At 36.5% G+C, this 19,879-nt stretch overlaps 1 protein-coding gene across 1 annotated transcript; it reads left to right on the forward strand.

Moving 5' to 3' along the window:
• The first annotated feature begins 16,934 nt into the window (after nucleotides 1–16,934).
• LOC120148110 (BTB/POZ domain and ankyrin repeat-containing protein COCH-like) lies at nucleotides 16,935–19,243 on the forward strand. Its single transcript, XM_039161298.1, has 2 exons — nucleotides 16,935–17,452; nucleotides 18,214–19,243. The coding sequence occupies exons 1-2, from the start codon at nucleotides 16,988–16,990 to the stop codon at nucleotides 19,102–19,104; spliced, it is 1,356 nt and encodes a 451-aa protein (XP_039017229.1). The 5' UTR covers nucleotides 16,935–16,987; the 3' UTR covers nucleotides 19,105–19,243.
• The last annotated feature ends 636 nt before the right edge of the window (nucleotides 19,244–19,879 follow it).

The following is a 19,879-nucleotide window of genomic DNA, read 5'->3' on the forward strand; positions in this document are numbered from 1 at the left end:
ATGAACATATTACTTTTAATTATTGAATAATGTTTCTTATATCAGTGGAAATGTTGATTGTTTTTCACTTGACATGATTGATATTTTTGCACGTGAGCATTTGGAGGAATATTATAGCGTAATAAAAATTTATATGATTTCGAAGCATTTGAAGAATTTCTGACGGATAAAGAAGCTGAATATTGTAGCAAGTATCTCCACATCATATACCTTTGCAAGTAAACGATCATATCATTCAAACATCGAAGTCATCTATTGAAGAACCACCTAAGCTTGAATTGAAACCACTGACAAAGCATTTGAAAATGCTTATCTTGAAGAAAATTAGACGTTGCCAGTCATTGTGGTATTATAGCTTACAACATCACAAAAAACTCATTTGATTGATGTGATGAAGCAACAAAAGAAGGCTATCACAAGGAGCATTGTTGATATAAAAAGAATTAGTCTGTCATTTGCAATGCACAAAATTCTTTTGGAGGATCACAATAGTAGCTCGACTGAATATCAACGAAGATTAAATCCAATCATGAAAGTAGTTCGAAATAAGATTATCAAATGGTTGGATATTGGGATTATATACCTAATTTCGGACAACAATTGGGTTGTTTCTTTGTAATTTGTTCCAAAAAAGGGTAGCATTACTGTGGTGACAAATGATAAGGGTGAACTAGTGCTGAAAAGAACCACCACTGGTTGGAGGATATGTATGGACTATATGAAGTAAATAAAGCAACGAGGAAAACCCATTTTCAATTTCCTTTCATAGACCAAATGTTAGATCGACTTGCGGGCAATGCTTTTTATTGTTTTTTTGGATGGATATAATGGTTACAACCAAATTGCTATAGCTCTAGAATATCAAGAGAAAACAACTTTTACATGCATGTATGTCACCTTTGCTTTTCACAAAATGCCATTTGGGTTGTTTAATGCTCCAGCGACATTCCATCGTTGTATGATGGTCATTTTCTCCGATATGATTAAGGACTATCTTGAAGTCTTTATGGATGATTTTATAGTATTTTTGAAGGATTTTGAGAAGTTTTTGAGCAATTTGGTTGTAGTTTTAAGAAGATGTGAGGAGACCAACTTAATTTTGAATTGGTAAAAATGCCATTGTATGGTCACAGAAGATATAATGCTAGGGAACTGGATTTCAAGTCATGGCATTGAAGTGGATAAAGAAAAAGTAGAGGTTATTGAAAAATTGTCGTCGCCTACTAATTTAAGGCAAGTCCAAAGCTTCCTTGGTCATGCTAGTTTTTATAGAAGGTTTATTAAAGACTTATTTCAAACTTCTAAGCCATTGTGCCCATTGCTGGAACATAACACGAAGTATGTTGTTAATGATGAAGTGTTTTAATATTTTGAGACAATTAAATTGAAGCTAGTAAATTCCCATGTTATTATAGCTCATATTGGAGTTTACCCTTTGAATTAATGTTTGATGCTAGTGATTTCGCTCTAGGAGCAGTGTTGGGGCAACAGAAGGAAAAAATGTTTTGTGCAATACATTATGCAACTAGGACATTGAATAAAGCTTGTATTAACTACAAGACAACTAAAAAGGACATGCTTGTTGTGGTGTTAGCTTTTGATAAATTTTGTTCCTAATTGGTGGGTACAAAAGTGATTATCTATACCAATCACTCAACGCTGAAGCATTTATTTGCTAATGATACAAAACCTCGTTTGATTGATGGGTGCTTTTACTCAATAATTTGACTGTGAGACTCAGGATAAGAAGGGATTTAAAAATCAATTGGCTAATCACTTATCTATGTTAGAATGAGGCAGTGAAGATGGAAGTATTGCAATAATTCTAGATGAATTCCCTGATGACATTGTTAGCTACTACAGTATTACCATGGTATGCTGATTTTGCCAACTATTTAGTTAATGGGATGATGCCACCAGACCTAAATTACCAAAGAAGAAGGAAATTTACGCGGCATGTATATCAATATCATTGGGATGAGTCATATTTTTTAAACACTGCAATGATCAACTTATGCAGATGTATCCCTTAATACGAGCAACAAAGCATTTTACAGCATTGTCATAGTGCCATATATTGTGGACATTTTGGTGGTATGCACACAGCAGCTAAAAAGCTTCAATATGGATATTATTGGCCATCATTTTTTAAAGATGCTAATGACTTTGTAAAGAATTATGATCGCTATCAGCGAACTGGGAATATTTCTCGACGAAATGAAATGCTAATGCAACCTATATTACAGAACTATTTGATGTGTGGGTATTATACTTTATGGGACCATATACATCTTCATGTGGAAACCTCTACATTTTAGTTATTGTAGAATGCGTATCCAAAAGGGCGGAAGTTGTAGCCTTGCCAAATAGCAATACTAAAGCAGTGTTACAATTCTTGCATAAAAACATTTTCACTCGCTTTGAAACACCTCGTGCATTTATCAGTGATGAAGGATCTCAATTTATTGGTCATCAATTTGCTAGAGCATTGAATAGATATGGAGTAAAGCATAAGATTGCTATAGCATATCATCCATAGTCTAATGGCCAAGTCGAGGTGTCTAACCGTGAAATCAAACAAATCCTTGAGAAAGTTGTGAACCCTTTTAAAAAGATTGGTCCCAACGCCTTGAAGAAGCACTATGGGCTTATAGAACTACTTATGAAACTCTATTGGTAATGTTCCCTTATCGTCTTGTTAATGGTAAAGATTTTCACTTATCGGTAGAGTTGGAGCATAAAGCTATGTGGGCGCTAAAAGGTTGAAATTTGATTTAGATATTGTTGGTGAAAAACAGATGCTAGAGCTCAATGAGTTAGAGGAACTTCGAAATAATTCCTATGAGAGTTCGTGCATTTATAAATTCAAGAGCAAGAAATGACATGATCATAATATTTTACCAAGTGAATTCATTGCTAAACAACAAGTGTTGTTATTTAATTCGAGGCTAAAATTATTCCCTGGGAAATTGTGTTCTCCTTGGTCAGGTCCTTTCCAAGTTCTTGAAGTTTTCCCTCATGGCACAGTATTATTGAAAAACTTGGGGATGGAAGTACATTTAAAGTTAATGGGCAATGTTTAAATTATTATTGCCAGCAACAAAGCCCTAGCATCGCTTCGATCACACTAAATGATCCTCCTTCTTTTTAATATTTTGTTCTCTTGAATAAGTCAATTCTTTTGACATTTATTTGTAAGTACTTATTTTCTTTATTTGTTTACAAGTGTTTTTGTTTGATCACTATCGGTTTGTTCTTCCATGTTGTATAGATATTCGCATTGCAGCATGCGTTCCTCGTTATATGAAAGCCACAACATTACAAGGTTACCCAAATATTTTTATGGTAAAAAATAGTGTGAGATGTCTCTCATTTACCCTTTTTCATTTTTAACTGCCACTTAACCCTATCATAACCGTCCATTCCAATCCATCCTTATCCCTCCTCCTTAGAATTTTAAATTTTAAAATTCTTTTATCCCTTCTTTCAAGTAACCCAATTTCCCCCATTTACTCCAGTTTCATCTTCTTCATGACCCAAAAACCCTTCGTAACCACTCTTCCATTTTTCTTCCTTGATATACAAACTGCCATGGCACCTAAAACTAAATCAAGTTTAAAGCAATCAATTCGTATGGCCCACTCCATCTCCTGATGTAGCTACACCGCTGGAAATGTCACCATCGGATGAAGTCACACGATTCATGGATGAAGAGCAAAAATGGCATTATAAGGAGGATTTTGAGGTCAAGATTTCTATGATGAGTAGGGCTTTTATTTATCTACAGACGAAGAGCCCTAAATCTTTGATTATATCACTCAGTTGATCACTTAGTGAGGTTGGGGGAAATTCTGTGAACATCCCAACGACATAAACCAACACATCGTTTGGAAATTTTATATCAACCTCATCGACAAAACTAAGCTTCTAATCTTTGTTCAAGAGAAGATGGTCCATTGGTGGCCATTGGTGGGAAAAACCAATAAATAATTTATCGGGTATCACCAAAGAGCCTTGAGAACATATGGCATTTGTGGAAAATTTAATTAAAGAGGAGTTGGAGCAAGTAGGGAGAAATGTTTCCTTACCCGATCGATCTTGGATGAGATCAACTACTGGCGTTTGAACCAAGAGATGCTTATATCTCCATCGAGATACACGAGTATGGTTTATTTTCCTTAGAACTAGATTAATGCCAACCATGCATTGTTCCACTATTCCTAAGGATCGAATCTTGTTGCTTCATTCCATTTTTTGGAAGAAAAATTGATGTTGGTAAAATAGTTTTTGATAAAATATTTACTTGTGGTCAGAAGACTTCCGGGTATTTGTATTTTCCATCGTTAATACTACAATGTGCTCTCAAGCACAAGTAGTTGTTTTGTCTTCTGATAGTCTTATAGAGAATCAAAGCCCAATCACCCATGTTGCTGTAAGGAAAACATTGTTAAAGGAAGGGCTAAACCCTAACGAAGCTCCCGAGGAACCATATATTTCTATGGATGTAGCACAACTCCTGTCTATTGATGACCAAACTTTGGAGGGCCTTAAAATGGCTATAGCATATTGGTATTAAGTTGAATCAGGCTATGGCCTTGTTGAGCCATTCGCTTTAAAATCATTCCCAGATGCACAGTGCCCAGATTCTATATTGGGAGTATGCACATAAAATGGATTTGGCGACCAAGACGATGTTTGTGAAGCTATTCATAGAGGCTGAAGCGCTATTTCCAATCTTTCCGGTGAAGGTATTGAAAGATCTGATGCAACCAGTAATGTCTGATGCTGGTCATAGCTCAGCTAGCACGGAGACTCCTAATGCCACACAGCCGGGAGAGGAAAAAGAAAATATGGCCACCGATACCAAGTCAGTGGAGGGTGAAGAAGAGATCGACGATGAAGAAGAATAAGATGGTGATAGTGAAAAGAAATATGAATCTAAGAAAGATACTGAAGTTTTACCTTTGGATGAGCAAATTCCAAGCAAGTCAAACATGTAAGCAACGTTCAGTTGCAAGTGACAGCTACAGATAGAGCTGATGCTCCAACAGAACATGTGGCAGATCAGTTGTTGAATTTAAAAACCACCACAACAGAAGAAGTAACCATTGTTGTTGATGAACCAAAGTTGTATGCAGCGATGGTAATTCGTAATGTTATCGCAGCTGTTGGATAATCAGTTGATGTGAGTCATCCGGTGAGAACTCTAATAGCACAGGCAGCCAGTGCTAAGAGACCAGAACTAGAACCAAAGAAAAAGCCGGATGCTGCAGCACCAACAACTCCAGTCTCTAATGTTGTTATGGCATGAGCCACGTCAACGTTGGCAAGTCAAAAAAGGAAGAGCTCGACGAAGGCATAAACAATAGCAAAGCGTCTCCTTCGAATATTTTGAGCCCACGTAAAAGCCTAAGGAAACCAACTTATGGGAGTTTTTCTTCCCTTTCTCGTAGTTTAGTTTGTTATTTTGTTTGTGTTACATGCATTAGAGATAATGCTTCCCTTAAGTTTGGGGGTGTGTTGTTAGGTTTAAGTGTTGCATTTAGGAAAGTAGTTACATATAGAATTATATTGGTAATGCTTTTGGATAATTGTGAAAGAAAATTAATAAATTAGTCTAAGGAATTTTGATGATGCCCAATGATGAATATTAATTGAAATGAAATGCTATAGGAAATGTTGTAGAAACACTTGAATTAAGGATCCTTAGAATATTTTTAACACATATATGTATGTTTTCAATACTTAGAGAATTTAGAAACTTTCAAGTTGTAAACCTCTTATCTTTATTAGATGCTATAGACATTATTTCGCAATTTGAAAAAAAATGAGAGACTTAATTAGGAAATAAGTTGGGTAATGCTGGTAATAGCTCCAACATAGTCTTAAGAAAAAAGTTGGGTAATGATGGTAATAGCTCCAATATAATGAGAGAAATAAGTTGGAATTCCAATATTGGTGAGGAAATATTGTTGTAGCATTGAATACCTTTAACAGAGTAGGTGCGATTTTTTCTAACTTAGCTAAGTATTGATTGGATACAACTATATTTCACACACTACAAATTGAGGATTCTGATTTTGAGGGGATGACATGGTATTTTCTTATTTGAGATTACATATATGCTTTACAACATTCTCTGAGGGCTGAAAAAGAAACTTTGTTGCTTGGTTAATTTTTCTTGGTTATTCTATGGCATTACTGTTATTTTAGGTTTTCATGCATGTTTTACTTGAGGACAAGTAAACACTTAGGTTTGGGGGTGATAACTCTCTAAAAGAGTTATATTTTGTAGCCTTAATTACTAGGTTTGGTTTGAAATTAAGCATATTTAGAAGCATGTTAGGATTAAATTTACTTAATTTTGCACATTTTGCATGATAGGAGTGTCGTGAGTTGTTAAGGGTTAAAATTGATTTTTGTTGGTGCAAACTGTTGCATTGTAGGAAATGTTGATCGGATACTGTAGCAGTCGTCTAAGCTTAAGACGATTGGAAGAACCTTCTGGATTGGTACAGCTAGCTCGGGTAACTATCATGTGGATGGATAATACCTGAAACGTAGACCTTTCCTATTGGGCGATGTAATTCTTATTCAAGCTATAAAAGGGGGTATTTTTGTGCAAAAAGTGGATGATTGGGAGAGATCCAAAGTACCATTTTCCATGTTATTTCTTCTCAAGTCATGGATGCCTAAATCCTCATCCAGGGATTTCTACAACACAAAGGAAGGTTACTGAGGAGCTTCAACGGTCAGTTGATCACGTTCAATGCCTTTATTGAGAGAGGGAGTGATTTGAATGACTAAACGTTTGTTGGATGTTTATTATGAACTTCGTATTTTTACTGTTTGCTTGGGTATTTAGTCTATGAGCTTTGAACTTCATGATTGTGAGTATAAATGTTTTGCAATTAAATATATAGTGTTTTTGTTTGAATCTGGAAATATTTTCATTCGAATTGCTATATACATTTGTGAGCTTTGGTGTTGTTGAGTAGCATAGGTACACTGAAAAGTGTGCAGCCATTAGATTAACATTGTTAATAGTTTAAATATTTAATTAATAAATGTTATTAAAGTAGTTCAAATGGTTTTAATCAATGGTGATCACATCGACTAAGTATATCATGTTTGCATAAAATTTGGAAGTCATAATATCATGTCCTTTGATTTGATAACTGACCAATTGCTTTCTGGATTGTTGTAGCATAAAATGGTACTTCTCGTGATTGATTTCATTATTTTCTATCTAGCATATGATTTTCTTGATACATTTTACTACTAAAAACTCTAATGAAAACAATATGCTCTCTGTGGGTTCGACATCCGAAACTCTCATAGTTTTCAATTTATCACTTGATTTGTGGTGTATGCACTTGTATTTTATGCTATAGCATTTTTGTAGTATCAATAGCTACATACAACATTAGCATCAAAGCCTTTAGGAAATTGAAGCTCTTTTGGCTTGGACCATACTGGAGTCACAAGGTTCTTCTCAACTAGTGTTGAGAGCAATTTCTCATGTCCTTAAAATTGAATCAATAGGAGCCTTTTCTCAAATCACCTTATGAGGTTTGTTCCCAAGATTAATTGAATAAGATCTAGTCATATTGATCCCAGCTCTTGTTAATTCACTATCAATTCGATCACCATCATCCATTTCAAGAGAGATAATTTTATTTCAGCGTTTTCTATACGATGCAAAACTGTGAAAAAGTAGTATCATTATCCCTATATTTTAATCAATTTGCTCAAGCCCTCTACTCACAGTACTACTATTGTTTATACACTTCCAAATTAAGCTTGAGTTTCATATCCACAATTTCTCCCAATACCTCATCCAATGGTGCCAACTCAACCAAATCCGTCAATCGCTTTTGGAGATATATGGTTGTCAAACGTTTTAAATGGCATATATTCTTAAACCATTTGTCAAGCCCATGATACAAATGGTTAATTTTTTTTCAGGACCAAACCTTAAGCTTCGCTCCATAATCGGCTCTACCTTCTCCGAACAAGAGTCTTTCAATAACCAAGAAGCCTCGACCTTGAAATGTCAACGCCAAATAGTATTGGTTGTAGTTACAATATTCAATAGGAACAGGCAATGATATGAAAAAGCATGCATAAGATATGGAGTGAAATGTTGGGAAAAGTTGCCTCCACATATTACGCGCTACTTCTCTATATAGACGCTCTTGGATGTTGTTTGCAGCTCGTCTCCCACACTCCCATGTAAACCAAGTGCTCGTGAAGCTTACATCCCATAAACTATACTCATTAATTACATCAGAAAACACATCCATTTACCTTTCATTTTAGATTAAACTCCTATCTTTAAAAGAACATAATCTCATTAAAATATCCAATCCCAAGCCACGAGATTTCCAGATCATAATTCAAATGATGTAATAGATCTCAAGGTTCAGGTCGACGATTCTCTTCAAGAGCACCATAAAAACACGTGCATATCTATTTAAAACTGTTAGTGTTGGTAGTTATAAGGATATTAATATGTGAAATCGAAACAAAATGCAAAATAACATCACACGCCATTCGTCACGCCAAACACAAGCTTCTACTAGTCCCTTGGGGCTCTACTTCAATTCCATGCAAAAAACCAAAAGACTTTCGAACCTTTCCATACGTGAAATTCTGTAGTTGCCTCAATGAAGAAAACTACAAATTAGTTAGTGTCTCTCAACAAGTGCTAGAGATGGTGAACCGTCAGAGGCATCTCAAACCTCGTATGTTTTAGCTTAAGAGTTTTATTATGACCGACTGGCCTGTATAGTAAAGACTGTAAATTGATTATTATTCCAGCCACATTTTTTACAGATGCATCCCAAGCTGTTGATCACTCTGTTGCCTTTTTACACTATCATGTTTATCTCAAGAGCTATCCTCCTCAACTGAGACCATTACAACTTCAGATCCCCCTCTATTATTAGAGTTACTTGCATGAGACACGAATGTATTCTCCACCCGCGACTTAGTTTATTTGCCTATTTCAAAATTTGTTAGAACATCAAAAGTTAATCCTCCCATCTAGGCATGTATTAAACCCTCTCTCACACCTGCCTCGCATAACCTTGGACTTGACACAACCCCTCTTTTTCTTAGTGGAGATCGAATGGAAACATCTCATCACGGAAAAAATCTATTTTTCTCCTAAAGATGCACAACGAACAATACTTCTGACCATGTCCAATCTTACCACAAAAACAAAATAGTTTAACCTTATCATATTAAAAGAAAACATAAACAAAAGAGTCATTCGACAGAGCATGTTTTTTTTTCTCTTTAGAGGCTTTCAAGCATCTAAACCCACGTGAATTTTAATATTTTTCCCTATACCCAAGCATAACCACATTGGCATCATACTCAACAAATGAGCCAAGGAAATTTCTAAATTGTTTGGCTATTATATATAAAACCCACCGATAAATCATTAAGAAAGACCCAAAAATCCACATTATGAAGTGCCACCATCATTGTATCATCCCCTTGATTTGATTAGATTGACATCTACCTTATGGTACAACCAAAACAAAAATGACCCTCCCCTATTTCTTAATTGAAATACCCCTTATAGGAGGCCAAGTATTAGCCAATGAAGTCAACATCGCATGGAAATTCACCATACTTACTATAAGAAACTGCCCTACAAAATAATTATTGAACAAGATCTGGGGTGGAGCGCTCGTTTGTTCATGTATTAGGGCTTCATCCTTATATTCTCCTTGGTTAAGTCCTTTCATTTAATGCTTTATGTCCCCATATCAACCTTTCATGAAATATGTGAAACACTTCACACAAATAAACTAGCAATACTAGAAAATTTGAGATCAAAGATCAGAAGACGTGTCACAAAAGGTAAAGAAACGACATGTTGATAAACAAAAAAATCCTAGCATAGTCCCTATTGGGTCTAGTCTAGGATGAGGAAGTTCATCGAGTGATGTTTAAGATTAATCCGTCGAAGGCTCCAGGCGTGGATGGGTATCATACCTCTTTCTTTAAACAAAATTGGGAGATTGTTGCCAATAGTGTGATTGCGTTTGTGAGGGATTGTTTCCAGCGTAGAACTGTCCAAGCGGAGATTAACCGTACTCTTATGGTGATAATTTCAGCCAGTTCAGACCGATAAGTCTCTGTACGGTTATTTACAAGGTTGTTACGAAGATTATTGTGAATCAACTGAAACCTTCTTTCGAATTGGATTGGTGAGACTCAGACAAGTTTTGTTCCTGGGAGGAGTATCTCAAATAATATTGTTATAGCGCAGGAAGTAATTCATTTGTTGAAAAGGAAGCAAGGTCGTAATGGATGTATGATTATTAAGATTGATCTTGAAAAGGCGTACAAACGACTGGAGTGCCACTTCATTGAAAATACGTTGATGGATATGGGAATTCCGACGGTGATGATTAGTATGATCATGTCATATGTATCATCGGTTAGTACTCAGATTCTATGGAATGGACGGATAACTAAAAGTTTTAAGCCAACCAGAGGTTTACGGCAAGGGGGTCCTCTTTCGCCCTATCTTTTTTTGTTATGCATAGAACGCTTAAGCCAGGCGATTCAGAAAGCAATGGAGAGGGGAATGTGGAAATCGATAAAGATTGCTCAAAACAGACCTTCTATATCGCATATATTTTTTGCTGATGACCTTGTGTTACTTGCCGAGGCATCCTTATCTCAGCTTGAAGTATAAAACAGGTTCTTGATGATTTTTGTAAAACTTCAGGGCATAACGTTAGTCTTTCCAAGACTAATATTTGTTTTTCAAAGAATGTTGATGAGGCCACTTGCAGAATTATTAGTAATGGGTTTCAGTTCACTAGAGTAGATAATTTGGGGGTTCCATTGCTCCACAATCGAGTTTCGACGGCAACGTACGGGTACCTTGTTCAGAAAGTTGAAGAACACTTACCAGGATGGAAAGCGCAATATCTTTCTTTCGCAAGGAGAATTATAATGGCCAAAGCTGTGCTATCAGCAATTCCAGTTTATGCTACGCAGACTAGCTATCTCCCCAAGAAAACTTGTGATGAGCTAGAACGGATCATTAGAAACTTCATCTTGGGTGGTACCAATGAGCGGCACCGTATTCATTTGGTGAAATGGGAGGAAGTATGTAAACTGAGAAACTGTGGCGGTCTCGGGTTAAGAATAATACACACCCAAAACGAAGCTTTTATGATGAAAATGGCCTTCAGGCTTGTAAATGAAGCATCATAACTTTGGGCTCGAGTTTTGCGTTCCAAGTACAGGGTATCGGAGCTTGTTCCTAGTGTGGTTTCTCGTTGAGGTTGCTCATGACCTTGGTCGGGAATATCACTTGTTTGGAGCAACGTTGTTCATAATCTACGGTGGACGCTTCTGGATGGTAATCTAATTGATTTCTGGTTCGATGATTAGGTAGCCGATTGTGATCCTTTACATTGCATTCTTCTTGATCCGAACTATATTCCGCCTAGAGGGATAAAGGTTTCAGCTATGGTGTCTTCCAATGGTGACTGAAAATGGGACGAGTTTCAATCCTTGCTTCCCATGAAAGCCCAACTTATGTTGGCTGCAATAGGTGGCACAAATACGACTGGATGGGTGTTATCTACAAAGCTCACTTTTACGCTTTCAAGCGCGTATGAGTGTCAGGGAGATGGGAAAAGCTAAGAAAGTATTGCACCTTGGTCTGTTATACAAAAATATAGAGGTTCCCCATGAATTCAGATGTTACTATGGACCATTTTTAAGAATCACTTACTCTACTCTCTAATGATGAACGGGTTTGCCGTCATTTGGACGATAATGCGAGTTGCTCTATATGTGGTGCAGCGAGGGAGACTATCTTTCACGAGTGTCACATAGCTAAATCTATTTGGTGAGAATTGGTACAACCGAATAGATGTGAGGAAATCATGGGAACGAACATAAATCTCTGGATTCTTCAGAACTTACAGCAGATGGATCATTACCCAAATGTGAGTGACAATTGGGATTTGATGTTTGGATTGGTGCTATGGAATCTATGGAATCGTCGAAATAAAATATGTTTGATGAGGAGTATCATGTCGGTGAATCCGTACTGCAGAGAAGCCAACGAGGCCTGTAGGAAATTGTCACAACCCTTGCTAGCCGTAGTAGGAACCAGACGATTCAAGGACAAAGTGTTGATCGAAATGTTAACTGGGTGCCTTCGCCGGATCGCTGGATGAAACTTAATTCGGATGGAGCAAGGTAGGCCTCGACGGGACTAGCAACGTGTGGGGGTGTTCAGGGATCATCGTGGGGAATGGATTCTAGGTTTTTCGAAGAGAATTTCGCTCTTGATGCTGAATTATGGGGTATTTGAGTCGGTCTTGAGCTGGCTTGGGAGAGGAAAATGAGACGGATTGCAAGGACGCTTTGGGCATTTTGGAAGGTAAGGTAGGGTGCAAAAGAATTTCCCCCTTGTTCCACATCTTAGTGCTTTGATTCAATGCAACTGGAGTCTTCAATTTCTCTTTGTGCCTAGAGAATGTACTATGGTAGATGATGGGTTAGTGAGCATGGCATGGGGAGATCCGTGTTGGAACCGATTGTATTGCAAGTACCAGAGGAAATTCGCGAGAAGGTTGAAACGGAAGAACTAGGTGCCGTGGAGTTGTAAGGCATCTTGCCTCCTTTTACTCAAAAAAAAAAACTCCTAGCATAGAGGGTTAAAAGTTAAATTATTAAACAAATAAAAGAATGTTTAAACATTTAATTAAATCTAGATTAACGACTTATTATATATAATTTAAACTAAAGTAATAAATTATTAATATAATAATATATTTTTATTTTAATAATATATAATAAATTAATATATAATAATATTTATTAAGAATTATTAGTTAATAATTATTATTAATTTGCTATATATTATTAAAATAAAAACAAATTATTATAATATTATAATCCTCTTATCTTAATTTTGCCTTCTTTACTTTTGATCAATAACATAACTTTTAATAAAATATTATGTGCGTAGACACCCGTTGTTGTCCGGGTTCTCATTTATTATTATTATTATTATTATTATTATTATTATTATTATTATTATTATTATTATTTTAACAATATACTTTACATTATTGCAGACTCAAATGGAGCCCAAAATACAAGACCCGGAGCCCACAATAAATACAACTCCAGCCCACCAGAAATCGGCCCCATTACAATGACCCAAGAAGACCTACAGACCTGACCCGGTTATAATCAACCCAACCCGAAGCTCGGGTCCGACCCGACTGGAGCCCAACTTGACAACCGAAACCCGGCTAGAGTTTTCTCACTTTAGCCCTAAGCCGTTCAATCTCATCCATACAATCTAGACCCAAATCAACGGTCTAGATCAGTGATATTTAGGGTTTCTAAAACCCTAACCCTAAAAACTACTACCACCGCCGTCTGTTGCTTCTGCCACTGCCATCGCACTATTATAGTCGTCATCACATTACTGGTGCCCTAACGTTGTCATTCCAGTCTATTATCACATGTCAGCCAAAAACATATAGAAAAATTAATCAAACAACTCATAAAAAATAATAAAGAAATATCCACTTGCAAGCATGAAATCTCGAGAAAATCCAGGACTGTCAATCACAAAAAATAAAGTAATTATACTCTATCTTCTAAGCAGTACAAGGACAGAGCATCAAATCATCCAACATGCAAGATAAAAGAAGAGGGGACCATTTTCGAACTGGGAGAGAGAAACAAGAAGAGAAAACTTTCAGAAAAAAGAGATAAAAAAATAACCTGAAAAATACCCATAAAAACGAGAGGAAAAGGAAATCTGAGAGGGAGAAGAGGAGGTTTACCTACCTCGACGCTTGTCAGTCATCAAGACGGTTACTAGAGTCAAAGAAACCAAAGGGTTTTTCTTAGATCTACGTTTTTAGGGACCTTTTTTGGTTAAAAGAAGCTCGGATCCTCGATCAGGGTGAGGAGACACTTCGAACGACCTATTTTCTCACTTCAACGGCTTCGGAGAATGGCGGTAGCTGCCGGTGTGGCGGAGGCCCACCGGATTCTGGAAAACTCAGCTTCAGGTTGAAGCTTTTGAGATATATATATATATATATATATATCTTTCAAACGAGGAAATGAAACAAATGAGAAGAGGAAGTTTACCTACCTCGACGCTCATCAGTCATCTCGACGGTCACCGAAGTCAAAGAAACCGAAGGGTTTTTCCTATATCTATTTTTTAGGGACCTTTTTTTGGTTAAAAGAAGCTCGGATCCTCGATCAGGGTGAGGAGACACTTTGAACGACCTATTTTTCTCACTTCAACGGCTCTGACGAATGGCGGTGACCGCCGGTCAACGACGGTCGATGTAGCGGAGGCCCACCGAATTCTAGAACTCGGCTTCCGATTGAAGCTTTTGAGAGATATCTCTCTCTCTCTCTCTTTCAAACGAGGAAATGAGACAAATGAGAAGAGGAGGTTTACCTACCTCAACGCTCGTCGGTCATCTCAACGGTTATCGGAGTTAAATAAATTGAAGGGTTTTTCTTAGATCTACGTTTTAAGGACCTTTTTTGGTTAAAAGAAGCTTGGATCCTCGATCAAGGTGAGGAGACACTTCGAACAACCAATTTTTCTCACTTCAACGGCTTCGGCGAACGGCGATGGCCGTCGGTCAACGACGGCCAGTGTGGCGTAGGCCCACTGTATTCTGGAAAACTCGACTTCTGGTTGAAGCTTTTGAGAGATATCTCTCTCTTTCAAATGAGAAATGAAACAAATGATGAAGTGAACCGGTTTAGGCTTTGCTTCTTCCCTTATATATACGTCGTACGAAACGACGCCGTTTCGGAAGGGAGCAGGAGGGCACTTTAGCGTGTGGGTAAACTCCCCTTGAGGTCCTTCTGGTTTTGTAGCCTTTTATCCTATTTACTAATAAAATTTTACTTTCTGTGATTTCGAGCCCATTATTTATGCAATGTTCGATATGATCATCAAATGAAATTTATTTGTTCTTGTTCTGAGCTTTAACTTTCGATATGGTTGTGATTTAGTCACAGTTTGTTTTATTTTATTACTTTATTAACATTTTTTATTTGGATAGCTAATTTGCAGAACGTTCATTTTAATCATTGTTTATTTACACGACAAATTCCTTAATTTTTGCTAGGTCTCGATTTAGTCCTTCTCCTTTATTTTTGATAGTTTCTTAATCATGTCAATACATTTATTGTGCATTTCATGTTAGTCCTCTTGTCTAATGTTTGTCTGATTTCGGTTTATTTGTGTCATCAGTCCTTATCTATCTTAGTATTTGTAAGTTAACCACTGTTCTATCCTAAAAATATATATGGATTATTACATGTTTAGCCCCTTTTTTATTTTGTTGATTTGATCTCTATTTTATTTACTTACTGCATATTAATACTTTAAGATTGGTGTATGTATTTTTGTTGTAAATATCACTATGCATGGGTTGTTGTATTAAATATTTGTATGCGTATGTTTGAGTGTTCATATATGTTCATCTATTTTACATATTATATTTATGTATTTATATTTATGACTACGTGTATATATTCCCTACCTTTTGGAATTGGTTTCGAATGATTGTACAAAATGTTCGTTTTATTCATTTTTATTGTTTTTTTACTCGAATAATTTCAACAATTATTTGTAGAATGGGCGTGGAAAACACTGCTTGGTCGAAGCAGTGTGATCCGTACGACGTTCGAACGAAATATGAACTTGAAATAAATCGAGTTTATTTCACAAATTAATTCGTTTTTATTTTTTAATTCAAATGATGCAAGACATGTTTCTCTAAATATCAACTTATTTTATTTAATGCAAATGCCAATATTCAATTTATATTCTATTTGTTTTTTTTATATCGATGAGGGAATATTCTTTTTGGTCAAGAAATAGGAGAGATAGCCTTTCCGTCTGAGAATGAGCAAATCTCAATATTTCTTTTCTAATTAAAGGATTTTCCCTAATAAATAATTCGAAGCAAATTAATTAAACTTTAATAAATGGATCACATTCTAACTATATATTCGATTCACAATTTCCACCATTTACGACAAAATGTAAGCAATTAAGTACCAATTTTGGGCACTGTGGGAGTGTTTATCCTTCCCAGGCGTAATCGACTTCCGAACCCTTAAAAATGATTTTTTTTTGGAAAACACAAATCAATTTTTGTCTTGAAAAATGATTTTTTCTTAAAATCGTTTTAAAATATGTTTTTAGGTATTCGACCTACCTAATCAAAAGGTCGATGGTGACTCCCAATCAAATTAATTCAAATTAATTTAAAATCTCCAATTTTTTAAATAAAGTCATACTTATTTTTAAACTTAATTGTTGTAAAAAAATGATTATGACAATGTGAATCTATAATCTAATGTAACACTTAATAATTAGTGCTCTAGCAACTCACTCCAGTCTCTCAAGTTTAATTAAGTTTGATTTTCTTATTTTATCTCTTTGATTCATTTTTCGTTAATATGAGATGAATATAAATTAATATTTATTTAAAAAGATCCTTTGATCATTTAATATTAAATATTTATATTCGTCCACATATAATATTTAAATTCAAAATCTCAAAAAATAGCATCGATTATTTAATAACTATTACTTAATTCCTCCCCATCTTTAGTTTTATTTAAAAGTTAAATGATTGATAAATTTTTATCTTCTAAAAAATCCATATATTGCATTAAATCAGGGCCACTATTTAACTACTGAAACAAAACACACTCCATCGAGATGACAGAATCTCTACAAAAAAAAAAACTAGTAACAGCAGTAATCTCCATTTCTTCTTCCCTTCGAAATGAAAACCATCGTCTCCATCTCCATCCTTTTCTCTATCTCCTTCATCTTTTCTTAACCGAATCTTTTTTATTTTCTCAGATTTTCACAAACAAAAGAATTGTATTCTTCTTTTTCTCTCTCGAAAAAAGAAACCCTAAAATGAGTAGCTTGGAGGAGTCCTTAAGATCTCTCTCCCTGGACTACCTCAACCTCCTCATCAATGGCCAAGCCTTCTCCGATGTAACTTTCAGCGTGGAAGGTCGGTTAGTCCATGCCCATAGGTGTATTTTAGCAGCAAGGAGTCTTTTCTTCAGGAAATTGTTTTGCTCACCTGATCCTCCATCTGGGTTAGACCCAGCTGGTTCAAGGATGAACCCAACAGTAGCAGGATCAAGGACTGGTGTTATTCTGGTGAGCTCAGTGGGATATGATGTGTTCTTTCTGCTGTTACAGTTCTTGTATAGTGGTCAAGTTCCTGTTGTGCCTCAAAAGCATGAGCCGAGGCCTAGCTGTAGTGAAAGAGCGTGTTGGCATACACATTGCACCTCGGCCGTTGATCTTGCTCTCGACACTCTCTCCGCCGCTAGATACTTTGGTGTTGAACAGCTTGCAGTTCTTACTCAGGTTTCCCTTCTTTCTATTTTTCTCATAAATCATTATAACTCGTAAACTGAACCTTGATCAGTGTGTATGAGAGGTCTTGTTTATCTTTCTATTTGGGTTTTTTAGGTATCCAAGAAGAAGAAGAAAAAAACTAAACTTTGGTTTTGGGAAGGGGGAGTTAAAATCAGAAATTTTCTCCTATCTTTCCCATACTTTTGAAGTAGCAGTTGTAGTAATTGGGTTTGATCTTCAACTCATTTAGAACTGTCTGTTTTCTGCAACAGAAGATCTTCTTTTTCAGTTTTTTCTGCTTCAGCTCTTGATTCAACTGCTAGTAATTCCTTTGGTTTTCTTTTACTGTATTCTCGGGCTCTTCCTCTACTTCATCATCATCATCATCATCTTCACCTTTTTCTTCAGTGTTCATGTACTGTTGATGTTGAAAAGATTTACCATATTTCTTTCCAGTAAATCTGCTGTTAAACCAATATTCATGTACCATAATAAATACGCACAAAAGGGTCCAACTTTCATTTCTTGTCTTGATTATCACTAGTCATGTCTTCCACAGTAAGTAGCCCAAATCTTTCTCAAACATTTACTTTCCTCATTTGGGTTTAAATTGGAAAAGAAACAACCTACTCGACAAGCAAAAACTGACTAAACGTAATTTCTGCATTAAAACCTTCTTCTTTTTTGCTTTAACCAATGCAAACGACAGATCTTCCCATTTCCAATACGATTTCCCATCTGCCAAAGCTGACGCTTGTTCTCTTTGATAGAAACAATTGGGCAGTATGGTCGAGAAGGCCTCAATTGAAGATGTGATAAAAGTACTAATGGCTTCAAGAAAGCACGACATGCACCAACTTTGTACTACCTGTTCCCATCTAGTAGCGAAATCAGGCCTACCACCAGAAGTTCTCGCCAAGCATCTTCCCCACGATGTGGTGGCCAAAATCGAGGAGCTGCGTTTCAAGTCATCGCTTGCTCTACGCTCCTTAATCCCCCATCACCATGATCTCCCTTCGGCCGATCTCGTGGACCAAAAGATTCGTAGGATGAGAAGGGCATTAGACTCATCAGATGTTGAACTAGTCAAGCTCATGGTCATGGGAGAGGGTCTGAATCTTGATGAAGCATTGGCTTTACACTATGCGGTCGAGAATTGCAGCCGGGAAGTTGTTAAGGCCTTGTTAGAGCTCGGCGCAGCTGATGTTAACTATCCGGCCGGTCCAGCTGGTAAAACGCCGCTCCATATAGCGGCGGAAATGGTGTCACCAGATATGGTTGCTGTGGTTCTAGACCACCACGCAGACCCTAACGTGAGAACCGTTGATGGGGTTACCCCTTTGGACATTCTTCGAACGCTAACCTCTGATTTCTTGTTCAAAGGTGCGGTGCCGGGGCTAACACATATCGAACCGAATAAGCTTAGGCTATGTCTTGAGCTTGTTCAATCCGCTGCTTCGGTTATATCGCGTGAAGAAGGGAACGCCAACCCACTAATGAGTAGTGATGAACAACATAATAACAGTAGGTTGGTTTATCTCAATCTCGGTGCTACAGGTTCAACTCAAATGGACGGTGATGACGAATATAGCAGCCACAACAGGCAAAGAGCAGTGAATCGACATGACCCAACTATGTACCATCACCCTAATGACTTCTAGCTTCAAAAAAAAAAAAAAACTCTATCTCTCTCTATATATATGACAATGGATGTTGAAAGACAGGTGCATGAAAAACACGCATGAATCATGAGAGATTATTGGATTACATATTTTCTTTTGTCAGTCCCTTGCTTTCAATCACTAGAAGGGTGTTTTGCTAGCTGGGATTTATTTTATCTGATTTTTGTAGGGTTTGAATGAAGATGATATGAAGTGTAGAGTTTCATTGGAGATGGGATGTTTCTTTTTCTTTCTCTCATGGGATGGGACAAAGAGAATCTGAGATTTGATCTGTGAGGGGTGATGGGGAAGAAATGCAGGTCAAGATCTTTTCATACACGCCCAGTCAACTCCTTTGTATTTATCGACACTACTCTCTAAATATCATGGCCTAGCTATTGTCACCTCTTATTTTTGTTGTCCCACAATACCTACCTTTTCCATTATGCTGCCACTTTATATGTACACAGATAAATGATAAAAATGTTCAATCATTTTATATAAACTAACGCAAGACTAATTCAACAAGTGATTGTAAATAGTGGCATTTTTTTTTGTTAAGTCTATGAATCAAGTTACAAGAATTCTGGAATCCTTTCTTCGAACAGAAAAATATAACAATTAATTAGGAGGGATTTTGTTTATTGTCCATTAGCACTAAAATAAGAAAATACTGTAAAATTATGTTGCTTTAAATGCTCCCAAGCTTTACTAGGGTAATAGTCGCCATGAGCTGCAAAAAGATGAACTTTAATGTAGGGATTTAAATTGCGAT

This window comes from Hibiscus syriacus, unplaced genomic scaffold (genome assembly GCF_006381635.1).
Source record: "Hibiscus syriacus cultivar Baekdansim isolate YM2019G1 unplaced genomic scaffold, ASM638163v2 tig00110949_pilon, whole genome shotgun sequence".
Taxonomy (NCBI): Eukaryota; Viridiplantae; Streptophyta; class Magnoliopsida; order Malvales; family Malvaceae; genus Hibiscus; species Hibiscus syriacus.

Excerpts from the sequence above, each read along its gene's own strand:
- LOC120148110 (XM_039161298.1), top strand. The coding sequence starts at position 16,988 with ATGAGTAGCTTGGAGGAGTCCTTAAGATCTCTCTCCCTGGACTACCTC. Across the intron at positions 17,453-18,213 it reads AGCTTGCAGTTCTTACTCAG|AAACAATTGGGCAGTATGGT; the intron begins GTTTCCCTTCTT and ends TCTCTTTGATAG.